General features: G+C 41.9%; 2 protein-coding genes across 2 annotated transcripts; one reads left to right on the top strand and one right to left on the bottom strand.

The window, feature by feature from the left end:
* The first annotated feature begins 253 nt into the window (after window positions 1-253).
* Window positions 254-1,681, top strand: LOC119798234 (olfactory receptor 49-like). The gene has a single exon (XM_038307584.1). It carries the CDS (start codon window positions 420-422, stop codon window positions 1,341-1,343), a length of 924 nt encoding a protein of 307 aa, XP_038163512.1. The 5' UTR covers window positions 254-419; the 3' UTR covers window positions 1,344-1,681.
* Window positions 1,682-13,582: 11,901 nt separating this feature from the next.
* On the bottom strand, window positions 13,583-14,842 carry LOC119798205 (olfactory receptor 10A3-like). Its single transcript, XM_038307554.1, has one exon. The coding sequence runs from the start codon at window positions 14,547-14,549 to the stop codon at window positions 13,614-13,616; it is 936 nt and encodes a 311-aa protein (XP_038163482.1). The 5' UTR covers window positions 14,550-14,842; the 3' UTR covers window positions 13,583-13,613.
* Window positions 14,843-15,666: the final 824 nt, after the last annotated feature.

The raw sequence follows: 15,666 nt of genomic DNA, 5'->3' as shown, positions 1-15,666 counted from the left end.
CATGATGAAAATGAAAAATAGAAAAAACGATTTTTCTGTTTTCAGGGGAGGCTATACCTCCTCAACGCCCCTCAGTTTATGTTTTAAACCTCTGTTTTAAAACATAAACTGATTGCTGTTAATATAGTGTAATTTTTTTCCCTCACTGATTAGAACTAGTGTGTAGCAGTGTGTGTTTTTGCACAACCTCAACACAGGACTGAACAGGTTAAAAGCAGCAGAGCAGGGTGAGGAGTCGCAGTGTGAAGGCTGCTGCACGATATCAGCTGTGTTGTGTAACCAGGCATTGATTAGAATCTAAAGGATGTTACCTTCACTGGAATACAAATAGGTTTGAAAATAGATCTCTACATTTACAACATAGTTTGTTTTTATGGTCTCTAATAACCTTCTTATAGAATCTGATTGTGCTACAAGGGATGAATTTTTCACAGTTTTCATATATCACTCTAAGTGCTTACTTTGATATTGGACTGTTAAAGTATATAGTTTTCGTGATTATCATGTGTGTTTTTATCCTCATCGTATCTTCTAACATCCTGCTGATCGTGGTGATCTGTGTGAACGGGAGCTTACATGAACCTATGTACATGTTTCTGTGCAGCCTATTTGTCAATGAACTGTACGGCAGCTTAGCCTTCTTTCCTTTCCTGCTGGTTCAAATCCTCTCTGATCACCACACCATTTCTGTTCCTCTCTGCTTCCTGCAGATCTTCTTTCTCTATATGTACGGCAACGTGGAGTTTTATAACTTAGCCATGATGTCTTACGACAGATATGTTGCCATCTGTCACCCTCTACAGTATAACGCATGGATGTCGATGGACATGGTTACCAGGCTGGTTGTCCTGACATGGTTTTTCCCTCTGCTTAACGTAATTGTTATGATATCGCTGAACGCCTTCTCTGAGTTATGTGGGAACATCATTGACAGAGTTTACTGTGCAAATTATTATATCACAAAGTTGGTGTGCAGAGGTGCAGTAGCCAGTAACATCTATGGACTGGTCTATGTTTACACCGTGCTCCTAGGTCTGGCTGCGCTGATCATCTACACATATGCAAGGATCTTGAAAGTATGCTTTTCTGGCTCCAAACGGACCCGGCAGAAAGCCCTCAGCACCTGCACACCTCACCTGGCCTCTGTAATCAATTTCTCCTTTGGGTGCTTTTTTGAGATCCTACAGAGTAGGTTTGACCTGAGCAGGGTTCCCAATGTCTTACGTATTATTTTATCTATATATTTCCTCACCTGTCAGCCCCTTTTTAACCCAATTACATACGGATTTACACTTAGTAAAATACGCCTGACATGTAAACCTCTCTTCTTTGGTAAAAAATGACCTGTTTCAAGTCTTTAAATGCTTTTTAAAGCCTGCTATATTTGTTATACTCATGTTAAAGCACACTTATGCTTGCATTGTATGCATCATTGTATAAAAGTCTTTATAAAATGCTGCAATACACTTTGCTAATGTATACATTTTGGGTTCATATTCTTGAAGAATCCTCAGACTACAAGCAGCTTTCAGAGAAGTCAGTGAAGAAAATCGTAAAATTCAAAGAATGCAAGTTTCCTTTAGTCAAATAAAAGTTAATCACAAAGCACCTCAGGCCTCATGAGAACTCTTAAGGTGAAAGTTGTCAATTGTGGTGAGGAGGAATAAATTTAAGCATCAGATTTGCTTGTGAAATGTCTGTTTTTCTTTTCAACTCACTAAGACACACACTGTCCCCAAGAAAGAGAAGCTATCATTCCTGATTTGCTCATTGTAAACATTTATATTGGTTATAAAAAGGCTCTGAGGAAGTCATGGTTTCTAGGTATATCTAACTCTAGAGCTGGAGGGCCACTCTCCTGCATGTTTTGAAAGCCTAGTTTCTTTTCATTGATGGCTGATAAACAGTAATTTGCTGAAGTGAAATCACATTAGATGTATGAAAAAGCAGAGAAACAAAAAAGCTGCAGGACACTGGGCCTTGAGGCTTTAGACCACTGTGTCAAACTGGTTCCAGAAAGGGCTGTGTGACTGTTTGGTCTATTTCCAACCAAGCAGTAGCAAACCAGACCTCAGTCATCTCACAAAGTCATTGGGTTAACACTGAAACTCACTTGGTGAGATGATTGGAGTCTGGTGTTCTATTACTTGGTTGGAAATAGAACCAGCAGCCGCACAGCCCTTTGTGGAACCAGTTTGACAACCCTGCTATAGACTATGGTGGCTGACACCAAGGAGGTTAGGATTAGTGGCAATGTGGGGAAAGCACATTAATGGGAGTTTGTGTGTAAAAGTGTGAAAGAGGCGTTCATTACTGCTTTCTGATGTTTTCATACAGGGGTTTTAAACATCTATTTTGTGCCAACATACAAGGAAACATGAATCAATTTTTTTTCGGCTTAAAGGAGAAGTTCACTTTTTAACACTTTAAGCCCATTTTCTGTAGTGTCCAGGATGAAATCGAATGATCGACACCAAAATTTTGACAATTGGTCCTGTCTCTGCTTTTTGGCTCATTTAGAATCCACCCCTGGCTGCTTTAGAATGGCTTCCATAGAGCATGTCCGATAATGTCCTTAAAACAACCTTAAACGTTCTTTTTTTAAAATATGCTACTCACCGGGTCGTCAGCGCTGTTCAATGACGTTCCAAAAAAAGTTTCGTGAAGAAAAAACGTTCCTGTAGTGTTTTATTTAGCATTTTGTAAATCCCATTGAGTTCTGTTGGAATAGTCAATATTCCCCTGCCACCGGAAACGGAAATGGGCCTGTTTACACAGTTGTAGTCTTTTCGCTTCACTCTGTGTACTCCGACGTCGAGGTGCTAACGTCTCTGTTAAACACTTTAAAAAACTCTGAAAATGGAATACGAAAGGTGGATTCTTGATTCTCGACGTCGGAGTACGCAGAGTGAAGCGAAAAGACTACAACTGTGTAAACAGGCCCCATTTCCGTTTCCGGTGGCAGGGGAATATTGACTATTCCAACAGAACTCAATGGGATTTACAAAATGATAAATAAAACACTACAGGAACGTTTTTTCTTTACCAAACTTTTTTTGGAACGTCATTGAACAGCGCTGACGACCCGGTGAGTAGCATATTTAAAAAAAAGAATGTTTAAGGTTGTTTTAAGGACATTATCGGACATGCTCTATGGAAGCCATTCTAAAGCAGCCAGGGGGGGATTCTGCATGAGCCAAAAAGCAGAGACAGGACCAATTGTCAAAATTTTGGTGTCGATCATTCGATTTCATCCTGGACACTACAGAAAATGGGCTTAAAGTGTTAAAAAGTGAACTTCTCCTTTAATTGCTTGTAATACATTTGGAGCAGAGTTATTAATCACCAACCAAATAAATGCTCATATTCCTAAAAATATTGAATCCAGTCTGCGTGATAAATCCCTCATTTTATAAAATGAACACACAAGACCAAGGATTAAAATACAGTGGTACCTTTATTAGCCTATAATCACACAGTACCATTAGATCTAATAGCATCTCATACACTAAACACTACTGAAAATAAGCACAAATAAACAAACAACAGAAGAACGGAACAGTGTGTATTTTAGTTACAACATGGCTCATTTTAACACTGATTTACACAACACTCCGTGATGTATAATACAATGCAAAAATGGCAATTTCTCAGGGTTAATTTCAGTAATTCTATCCTGCATTTTCTATAAAAGTCCAACATTTTATCATGTTAGAAAAACCGTATGTTGTCATACTGTACCTGCCAGCTTGTCCCATTTCAGTCCTAACTTGTCAAACATGCATTTACCTCTGTGAACAAATCAATGGCAGTGATTGTCCCTTTAATTGACTGCATGGCTTCTGGTTCCTCTGTGACTTGAAATTCTGCAGTTATCACATGTAAAAAGATAACGTACCTCGCCGCTGTAATCCAATGCCAGAGAAAAACAGTCAAATTCGGACGCTCTGTTCTTCAGGTGAAGTTCCAAGTTTCCAGCGATTTCCTCATTCTGCCTCATTATTGTCATGATGGGTTTAAGGTTCTTAGGCCACATGCAGAACACAACGGAGGCTGGGTAAAAGTTTAACAGAGTTTATTGAATGTTTCACAAACACAAGATAATGTACTGAGTCTGGAACTGGTCCGGGCTGAATTCACTGAAGTCTGCAGAGATGATAGTTTGATTAGGAGGCAGGCAGATGAGTTATGAGTCTTTGATAATTCAGGATTATACCTTGACTGAATCCGGGCTTCTCTTTGAGAGAGAGGGAACCGTTGGGTCCAGAGACTGTTTGTTCAGCAGAGTTCAAGAGCAGCTGCAGCGTCTAGCTTCTGACTTTGAATGGCAGACCTTGATCAGATTTTCCAGCTCTTAACTAAGAGCAGCAGGGGAATCCACATAGGAATCTTCAGGTTAGGCTCTCCAGGGCAGATTGGCAGGTTAAGCTCATCCAGAGCTTCAGGCTAGAGACAGGTTTCCTGTGAGGCAAAAACAGAAGAGAGTTAGAATCTGATCTCTCTCAAGAGACAGCTAAGATTCTTTCAGTTTCAAGGCTCAGGTTGCTAACCAAACTAAGGTCAACACTGCGGCGTCGAAGCAAGGTCTGGCAGCTGGTTATAAAGGGGAGGTCTCCTGATGAGTAGATGCGTCTCAGGTGTGCTGGAAGACTCCAGCTCCAGGAGACCCACGGCGCACTCTGCTGGAGGAAGGTGGTACAGCTCCAGATCCCAACAGTACCCCCCTCTCAACGACCGCCTCTTGGCGGTCCAGAAGATGTCGACGGGAGGGAGCTCTCATATTCCTCAATCAGGGATGGATCGAGGATATAAGAGCCAGGAACCCATGTGCGGTCCTCCGGACCGTAGCCCTCCCAATCGACGAGGTACTGCCAACCGCGATCTCGCCGACGGGAGTCCATGATCCGGCGGACGGTGAAGGCAGGATGTCCATCGATGTCCAGGGCGGGTGGAGGGGAGTCGGATGGAGGGCACAGGGGGCTAGAAACAACTGGTTTAATCTGGGAGACATGGAACGTGGGATGGATGCGGAGACTCGGAGGAAGGTGCAGACGTACAGCAGAGGGGTTGATGATCTGGGCAACCTTGTATGGACCAATGAACCGGGGGGACAGTTTCCGAGACATGCCCTTGAGGGGAATGTCTCACGTTGACAGCCATACCTTTTGGCCTATGGAGTAGTCAGGGGCCGGGCGTCTCTTGGAGTCAGCAAAGCGTTTAGTAGAGACAGATGAGCGGTAGAGGGTGGCGATGGTGTCCTTCCAGACTCTCTGACAATGACGGATGTGCTGATGGACTGATCGGACTGAGATCTCTCTCTCGTCTGCAGGGAAAAGTGGAGGCTGATAACCGAGAGATACCTGGAACGGGGATAGATCAGTAGAAGCAGACTTGAGTGAATTGTGGGCGAATTCGATCCAGGTCAGGAACTGACTCCAGTCAGTAGGGTTGTTTGAGGTCAGGCAGCGGAGAGTGGACTCTAGTTGCTGATTCATTGTCTCCGTCTGCCCGTTAGACTGTGGGTGATAACCAGAGGTGAGTGAGGACTTACAGTTTAACGCTGAACAGAAGGCTTTCCAGACCTGTGAGATGAACTGTGGACCGCAGTCGGAGAGAATTTCTTGAGGGATGCCATGGAGTCGGAAAACATGCTTCACAAGAAGCTGGGCCGTCTGGAAAGCAATGGGAAGTTTCCTGAGGGGAATTAAGTGACAAGCCTTGGAAAAACGGTCGACGATGGTTAAAATGGTGGACATACCTCTAGAAATCGGGAGACCAGTGACAAAATCTACAGCAATATGAGACCAGGGACGGGTTGGAACAAGTAGAGGAAGCAGCAGACCAGAAGGGGGTTGGTGAGAAGTCTTGTTTCTGGCGCAGATGGGACATGCCAAAACGTACTCCTTAACGTCCTTGTGTAAGGATGGCCACCAGAAACGTCTTGTAATCAGGGCAATCGTTCTGCTCACTCCAGGATGGGTGGAAAATTTAGCTGCATGCATCCACTGGATCAGACGGGATCTGACGGAAGATGGAACATAGGTTTTATTTGGAGGGCCGTTACCTGGGTCAGGTTCAGAGGCTAGGGCAGAGTAAAGATCAGCAGAGTAAAGACGAGAGAGAGAATCGGGCTTGACGTTCTTGGAACCAGGTCTGTAAGAGATTATGAGATTGAATCGGGAGAAGAACAATGACCATCTAGAATGACGTGGATTAGCTTGTTTGGCGGATTGGAGATAGGCCAGGTTCTTGTGGTCTGTCCAGACCAAAACTGGATGCTCGGCCCCCTCGAGCCAGTGTCTCCACTCCTCCAAGGCGAGTTTGATGGCTAGAAGTTCTCGGTCTCCAACATCATAGTTTTGCTCCGCTGGTGAGAGTCTATGTGAAAAGAAGGCCAAGGGATGAATCTTTTGGTCTGAGTCAGATTGTTGAGACAAAACAGCTCCAACACCGGAGTCTGAGGCATCCACCTCTAAGATAAACTGCTTAGAGGGATCTGGCTGGATCAGAATGGGAGCTCTAGAAAACAGGTTCTTTAATTTCTCAAAAGCGTTCTGGGCTTCAGGTGTCCATTGAAATGTCTTCTTTACCGAAGTCAGAGTTGTGAGAGGTAGAGCTGTTTGACTGTAATTCCTTATGAAGCGTCTGTAAAAGTTTGCAAAACCAAGGAATCTCTGAAGCTGTTTGCGGTTTTCAGGTGTCGGCCAGTCCAGAACTGCCTTTATCTTGTCTTCGGATGGCTTAACCTGCCCGCTCTCGAGCACAAACCCTAAAAAAGTGACAGATGGTTGGTGAAATTCACATTTTTCTGCCTTCACAAAGAGCTTGTTTTCCAAAAGTCTCTGAAGAACAAGACGGACATGTTTCTTATGCTCTGATAGGTTCTTGGAGTAGATCAAAATATCATCAATGTACACAAAAACGAATACATTCAAAAAATCTCTCACTAGAGTTTGAAAACAGGCAGGAGCGTTTGTGAGACCAAAAGACATGACCAAATACTCAAATTGGCCTAAGGGGGTCTTAAAGTCTGTCTTCCATTCGTCTCCTTCTCTTATCCTAAAGAGGTGATAAGCATTTCTCAAATCGAGCTTGGTGAAAACTGTTGCACCCTGAACAGGTTCAAATGCTGATGCCAGTAATGGTAGTGGGTACTTATTTTTGACGGTTATCTGATTTAGGCCTCTGTAATCTATACAGGGTCATAGGGAACCATCCTTTTTACCCACAAAAAAGAAACCAGCACCAAGAGGAGAAGAAGATGGACGGATTATCCCAGCAGCCAGAGACTCATTAATATATTTCTCCATGGTCTCACGTTCAGGCATAGAGATGTTATAAAGTCTACTGCTGGGCAGGGGAGCTCCTGGTAATAATTCTATGGCGCAGTCATATGGTCTGTGAGGTGGAAGAGACGTCGCACTGACCTTACTGAAGACTGGTGCCAGATCATGATACTCGGGAGAACCAGAAGTAAGGTCAGGAGAGTCCATCTCCCCCCTACCTCTAGGGAACTGAACAGCAGGAGCTGCAGAACGAAGACATGTCTCGTGACAGGACGTGGACCAAGACTCAATGTGGCGTTCAGCCCAGTTGATATGGGGATTATGTCGTTCCAGCCACTCAAATCCAAGCACCAAGGGGGAGCATGCAGAAGGAAAAACAAAAAAAGTTAATGTCTCACGATGATTTCCAGAGATCAAAAGTTCTAGAGGTTGTGTTTGATGAGTGACTTGATGGAGTTTCTTTCCATCAATAGCGGATACTCTGAGAGGCTTGGATAACGGAACGGTTTCAATCTGTAATTGCTGGACCAGGTTAGAATCAATGAGATTACTCTCATATCCAGAGTCAATGAAAGCAGACAAGGTGAGGTTCTGGTTAGAAAAAAAAAGTGTAGCAGGTAGCATCAGATGAGGAGCTTTTTCAGTTTTCAAATGGCCCGTCAGACTCCCCAATTCCTCTGACGGGCCCTGGCTTTTGACTTAGCCAGACATGAAGCTATGAAATGGCCAGTCTCACCACAGTATAGACACAGATTGCCCCTAAATCGTCGTTGTCTTTCATCAGGGGTTAGCCTTGTGTGTCCAATCTGCATGGGTTCGGCCTCCGCTCCACCTGAGTGAGAGACTTGGACAGGCACAGAAAGAGTCTGGTTTTTAGACTTTGGCTTGGAAACGGGTTCTGTGGATCCAGAAAAAACAGAAGCATTATTTAATGCAGGGGCTGACACAGAAAAATTCAGACTTCTTTGTCTAGTGTTGTTTCTAGTTCGGAGCCTGTTATCCAATCTGATGGTTAAACGGATTAAATCCTCCAAACTAGTCGGTTCGTCGATTGTAGCTAGTTCATCCTTGATGTTATCATTTAAGGCCTTAAAATAAGCACTTTTAAGTGCACATTCGTTTCAACCAGAGGCTGCGGCTTTGACCCGGAAGTTGATGGAAAACTCAGCCACTGTGGAATTTCCCTGTCTTAAATTCAGCAGGGCTCGAGAGTCAATGGTTTTATCTGAGTCGTGGTTAAATACTTGGGAAAACTCTGAAATGAACTCGGAAAAAGTTCAAGTGAAACTGGATTCAGAGGAGAACCTTGCCTCCGCCCATTCAAGGGCTCGTCCAGTGAGTTGAGAAAGAATGAATGATATTTTCTTTCTATCATTCGGAAAACTGCTAGGAGAATGTTCAAAAAGTAATCGACATTGGAACAAAAATCTCTTACAATCTTTTTGGTTACCTGAAAATCTTTCAGGCGGACTGGGACGGAACTCAGGAAGTGACGTCACTGCCGTTGACCTTGGAGGTGGAAGTGGATCCGGAACTGGACGTACCGCTGGCGTGGCGTTAGCATTACCCATGTAGCTGGCATATGTTTGTAGCATTTGATTCTGATGTACAATCTTAGTATGCAACTCACGGAGGGTATGCGCATGTCCAAGGATCTGAGCGTCCTGTTCCTCAAGTCTCCTACGGAGGTGATCTGCTGGGCTTTGTGTTTGGCCGCAGTGTTCTGTCATGATGGGTTTAAGGTTCTTAGCCCACATGCAGAACACAACGGAGGCTGGGTAAAAGTTTAACAGAGTTTTTTTAATGTTTCACAAACACAAGATAATGTACTGGGTCTGGAACTGGTCCGGGCTGAATTCACTGAAGTCTGCAGAGATGATAGTTTGATTAGAAGGCAGGCAGATGAGTTATGAGTCTTTGATAATTCAGGATTATACCTTGACTGAATCCGGGCTTCTCTTTGAGAGAGAGGGAACCGTTGGGTCCAGAGACTGTTTGTTCAGCAGAGTTCAAGAGCAGCTGCAGCGTCTAGCTTCTGACTTTGAATGGCAGACCTTGATCAGAGTTTCCAGCTCTTAACTAAGAGCAGCAGGGGAATCCACATAGGAATCTTCAGGTTAGGCTCTCCAGGGCAGATTGGCAGGTTAAGCTCATCCAGAGCTTCAGGCTAGAGACAGGTTTCCTGTGAGGCAAAAACAGAAGAAAGTTAGAATCTGATCTCTCTCAAGAGACAGCTAAGATTCTTTCAGTTTCAAGGCTCAGGTTGCTAACCAAACTAAGGTCAACACTGCGGCGTCGAGGCAAGGTCTGGCAGCTGGTTATAAAGGGGAGGTCTCCTGATGAGTAGATACGTCTCAGGTGTGCTGGAAGACTCCAGCTCCAGGAGACCCACGGCGCACTCTGCTGGAGGAAGGTGGTACAGCTCCAGATCCCAACAATTATGGTGCGTCGGCAGAGTGACATATTTTCAAATGCGCCCTTTTTCTCCAGACATATTAGTGAAGCAGATTCCAATAAGCACTCCTTAATAAACTCACTCAAGAAATGCCTTCCTGTTTCTGGTGATTTTGTCAGAAATAACACAAATATCCTAATGGCTGCATCTCTGTGGGTGTTAAGCTTGGTAAAAAGTCCTTGTTGGGTTTGCAGTTTTGCTAGCAAAGCAACAGACTCTCTTGTGCACTCTTTATCAGACAGGTCTGTATTTCTCTTCATGCTCGGTCATATAATGTAGATTCAAATTATAATCTTTAAACAAAGTGACCTGTTTTCAACAAATTAGTCACACTGCTTTACCTTTGATTTCTGTAAAGAAATACTTTGCAGTCCACGTCTTGTTCACCTTCATTACACGCTCACGCCAGACATGGGTAATGTGGAGTCAACAAGTCATCTCCATGTCATGTATTTAATCTACCCAGCCAATTAACCAGGTGAGTCCAATCTGCACAAGTTAATTCATGGTAAAGATTGGACTCACCTGCTTCAGTGGCTGGGTAGAACAAAGACATGACATGGAGATGACTTATTGACTCCACATGTCCCATGTCTGGCTCACGCATGCATGTATGTCCACATAGAAGTGATCAGATTTTCAAAATAAAAGTAGCAGATTCGTATTGTGCGCATGACATCGTTTTGTATTTATGTTGTTACTTACTTTATAATTGGCCTAATGTGGGCCACTCAGAGGTGCACAAAGGGCTGGATGTGGCCCAGGTTACTTCGTTGCTCTCCATAAAACAGGAGGTACAATACACAAAAAAAGCAAAGAATAAAATAAAACTATAGACCACAGGGTTTCACTGTTATAGTACCACATAAACAGGATAAATTTAACATTTAGCATTCCCACCAAATCCTTTAACAATTAATTAACAAATGGTAACATGTAAAGAATGAATGAATTAAACAGGATTTCTAAACTTTAGTAAATGAATATATCTACATACTGTAGAAATATCAGTTACATATAAATAAACTGTAAAAGAGTATCTTGTTTGTTCTCATCAATTTTCCAAAACAAGAACTCTGGTTCGGCTTCTAAATAAATGAGGATTTAGAATAGGAATTTCGCCCTTTCTCTCCAACTTGAACTATGACTCCAGTAGTTTTAACTACTTGTCCTAGTTGCCAGTGATGTCTTGGGAGGTTGTCATCTTTGATAATGACAATATCATTATTGCCTCATATTCCCTTTTCCAACGACACCAGAATTGTGTAATCTAATGTAACGTAAATCCCTTTATTGTCCCTCTGCTTTTTGACCTATCCCCTTGAGGAGCAGTGGGCTTCCATTGTGTGGTGCCTGGGGAGCAATAAGGGGTTGAGGGTTTTGCTCAGGAACTCAGAGTAGAGGATGTGGTATTCGAACAGGGTACTTGCAACCTTCTCAGGGCACAAGCTTACTGCTATAACCCACTAGACCAACAATTGTTAGAATTTATCAGTGAGTACTGCACTCTTTTCCACCTCTTTGTGGCATAAAGGTCCTCTTTGAAAAACACTCTAGAGGGAGGGAGGGTGCACAGGACGACCTGTGCACTGTGCAAAGGTGGCTTTCAACAGGTTTCTGATTGGATTAGATTGGGCGGATGGTTGCCTTTGACCGTGAGAGGCATTATGTTGTGTGATGTTGTTGCTGAGCAACTGTATAAAATTAACATCATCTTGAGACACATACTTCTCTTCATAACTTCTCTCCATGAAATTTGATTCCTTAGTCCTTAAAACGTTGTTGCCGATAGAGCTTGCAGCTCCTTTACTGTGAGCCAGTGTACAAAGCATTGATTTCCTTGTCTATCAAGGTGGGGGGTTGATAAGCTTATTGTGCTCCATCATAGTTCTGATCTCTGTGCAAATGTTTTTGCCACGTATTATGACCTCAAATGGAGCTAGGGCCACTTGACAGTAATATCCAATGAGAAGCCCTACATCACAGTCTCAGAGAGGTGGTAACTTATCTGCCAATTTTTTTCAGATGAGGCAATCTTAACGCAGTTTCTTTTGTTGGGACATCAGAATCGTCTACGAGAGGAAGTCTCGGCTGAAGGCCTGTCCATGAAACATTTTTTTCATTGTTTTTTCTTAGTTTTTCCTTTATGACACCCCAAGCCTGTTTTTGAGACTCTTATTTCAGGGCATATATTTATTTAAAATTATTTATTTTGATTGGAAGACCACAGTAATCTCTGTTTTAAAGACTCAAACACAGAGACTGTTTAAATATTTATTTGGAATTTAGAAATAAAATGAGCAAAAGTGATTTGATGATTTGACCACATTTAGCAGAAGATAGTGGGTTTCAGAAAAAAGATGAGATTTGTTTACAAACAGGGAAAAAACTTTGGATAAACCTCAAAATTTAAGGTGAACCATGAAAATATGTAATTTTCAACTCAATGTATTTCAATTTAGTTTATTTATATAGCACCAATTCACAACACATGTCATCTCAAGGCGATTTACAGTTCACCAGATCACCCAGTCAAATTGATTTAGTTTTCTATCTAAGGAAAACTAGTTGATTGCATCGACTCATTGACTCCAAGGCAATCTCTCACACTAAGCATGCATGTAAGGAGAGGAAAAACTCCCTTTTAACAGGAAGAAACCTCCAGCAGAACCAGACATATAAATCTCACCACGTTATAAACATTTTCTCTCTCAAGAAAAAGCTTAGCTATAAATTAATTGAGTTAAACAATAATACCATAAAATGAATTCATAACAAATAGAGAATAAACATTTAAAAAGGAGCTTAAATTACCGTAAAGGGTCTAATCTCAGCCATCACTGTAAGGAAACTATTGTTGTGCTCACAGAGATCAAAATCTATTTCTTGGGTGCATTGCTTTTATGTGCTAAGGATTATTCACACAACCACCTGCCATGGTTGAAACAGTTGTTTTTTTAAAGTTTAGAGAAAAAAAGCTTTACCTGCAATCTGCATCGACTGGCAAGCTTGATGGGTAGGAATACCTGACTGAGGACTGCTTTCCTTATTTGAATCTCTCACGTACGCTTGCCTTTTTTTTATTGGTCATTTTTAGTATTTCCTTACCTGTTCCTTTTCAGTAGCCTCAATCACCTGTGACCTTCCAAATATCAATATCATTCATTCTTCCCCACATTCCACAGTTTCGTCTTCTTTCTCATTCCTCACTTTTTTTTACTAAAGAAACTAAAGATTTCTCCACCATTAAATTTCCTTTTCATTATGATCTCCAATGGGCAAGCATCAACACTTAGAAAAGTGGTCCCAGGTATCCATAAAACATCAGAAATCCTTGACCATGTTTGAACACTTCAGGCTAATTAACATGTTTATAAAACTTTTTCTTGTAGTTTAAATTTTGCCTCTAAAAAAACACTAAACCCAGACATTTTTTTAATGGCTAAACCTCACTGTAACTGTCATCTTGCTTATTCTAAGCTAAACTAACATATGTTAATGATCTAAGAGGCTTTTGGATGATCGATTGATTAGTGGTTACAAGTAATTTAGGACATAAAAGTAGAGAGACAGCTTGGAGGACAAGGCTGTATAGCAGGGGGTAGTTGCCTTCTTTTACCCCCCTGTTCCTCTGTCAATGGTTTACTGGTATTCTAATAGTTTATAAATTATTCTACATTTAATCACTTATAAAATAAATTCAAAGTCTATGCTTTAAATAAAATACTTATATAGACATAAAAAGAAATATAACAACAGGATAATTTATTTAATTGTTTATTTTCAACATTTTTTAAATGTTCTTACAATTGAAGAATATTTACATGAAACTTTGCAACATTCTTAAAAGTTCTAAAAACAAACTGGTAAGTTTATCTTTTACTAAATAAAAGAGTTCTGCATGTGATTCGGATCTTACTTAGTTTGAGTCCATACAGCAGGGGGTTCAGAACGGGCTGAAAGGTGATGAAGTATAAAGATAGAACAATGCGTAGGACGTTGGGAACTCTGCTCATGTCAAACCTGCTCTGACAAATTTCAAAGAAGGAACCGAAAGAGAAGTTAAGCAGGGAAACCAGGTGAGGTGTGCAGGTGCTGATGGCTTTCTGTCGGGTTTGCTTGGATCCTGAAAAACAGACCTGCAGGATTTTCACATAGGTGTAGAGGATGAGCGCAGCGAGACTAAAGAGCACAGAGAAAGTGTAGACCAGTCCATAGATGTTACTGGCTGTTGCACCTCTGCAGGACAACTTCACAACATAATAGTTTGCGCAGAAAACTCTGTCGATAATGTTTCCACACAAATCAGATGAGGCGTTAAAGGTTATCATTACAACTATCACAACAACAGACAGAGCCCACAGTAATGCAGTCAACCTGACCACCATGTCAAAGGACATTTGGGTGCTGTAATGCAGAGGGTGACAAATTGATAGATATCTGTCATAAGACATGACAGCTAAATTATAGAACTCCACGTTTACATACATGTAGAGGCAGAAGATCTGAAGGAAGCAGAGAGGAACAGAAACTGTGTGAACGTCAGAAAGGATCTGAACAAGCAGGAAGGGAAACAGTGAGGTGCTTCCATACAGTTCATTGACAAACAGGCTACAGAGAAACATGTACATGGGATCATGTAAGCTCCTGTTCACACAGATCACCACGATTAGCAGGATGTTAGAAGACAGGATAAAAATATAAACACACATGAGGAAAAAGAAAATGGCGTACTTAAATAGGCCAATATCAAAGTAGGCACTTAGAGTGAAATATGTCACCTGGGAAAAATTCATTTCCATCCGCATAAAGTTTTGGAAGATGAGAGCTATTACTGAAGAAACTGCTGATCAGCAGGAGTCAGAAGAACTCATGGCCACAGTGGAGCAGGTCCACCAGAGCGCTACTATGGAGAAGCATAAGTCAAGTTCCGTTTAAAGGTCAGTTTTACTCTCTATAATAAAAAACAGACAAATTTAGAAATGCAACCTGCAGGAAAAGAGATGTTTAGATAGAAAAGCTCAACTCGTTTCACACAGAGTGCAAAAGCTGCTGCTCCAAAAAAAAATTATTTCTCTAAAAGAGAGAAAAATAAACATAAAACCACAGAAAGCTTCGGATTCAACAGTTATAGGATCTTAACGTGTGTCTGACAGCAGGGTAATTATGACACCTGAAACGCTTCTGCTTCTTTTAAACTCTTCACACCCTGAATGCTGTACTCACATCGTCGCTACACAAAAACATACACACAAACACACACACCCACTCACATCTCTGTTTTAAAAACAAAGTGAGGACCTTGCATACACTCCCATTGACATACACTTAAGTTTGCATAAGTGCTGGAATTAGGCAGGGGGTTCAACAGTGTCATGATGGTGGAGGAAATACGTTCCTTCAAATGTAAGTCCGCTGGTTTGCTGCAGCTTTTACACACTGTCAGAAAAATCACAAGGTAGGTATATGAAAATTTTTTTATTAATTCCAAAGTCGAAGCAAGGAAGAAATAGTTTTATTTGACCAATTACATTTATTCCAAGGAAGGGGAAAATGTTTGCTTTTATGTCACCCTGTGCCACAGAGCTATAGCCACGCACAAGGGGTGTCACTGTGTTGCCATAGCAACTACTGCTTTTCTTTTGGAGGGAAGAGGATGTCCCTTTTTCATTTATAGCTGCGAGTGAGACTTAATTGGGAGTGACACTTGATAGTTAAGGGTTAGTGGTTAACGGGTGGGTTTCACTGGTTAGGGGTTGGGATTCAAGCAAGAAATAAGGGAGAGAAGATGGATGGATGGATGGATGGATGGATGGATGGATGGATGGATGGATGGATGGATGGATGGATGGATGGATGGATGGATGGATTACTGTTCTGTAGGTTAGAATCCTGCAATGGGTCGGGTACCCACGGGTTCCTGAC

The sequence above is a fragment of the Cyprinodon tularosa genome, unplaced genomic scaffold (genome assembly GCF_016077235.1).
Source record: "Cyprinodon tularosa strain WSP-4 unplaced genomic scaffold, ASM1607723v1 ctg614, whole genome shotgun sequence".
In the NCBI taxonomy this organism is placed as follows: domain Eukaryota; kingdom Metazoa; phylum Chordata; class Actinopteri; order Cyprinodontiformes; family Cyprinodontidae; genus Cyprinodon; species Cyprinodon tularosa.
This window is presented reverse-complemented; position numbering and strand designations above follow the sequence as displayed.

Excerpts from the sequence above, each read along its gene's own strand:
- LOC119798205 (XM_038307554.1), bottom strand. The coding sequence starts at position 14,549 with ATGCGGATGGAAATGAATTTTTCCCAGGTGACATATTTCACTCTAAGT.
- LOC119798234 (XM_038307584.1), top strand. The coding sequence starts at position 420 with ATGAATTTTTCACAGTTTTCATATATCACTCTAAGTGCTTACTTTGAT.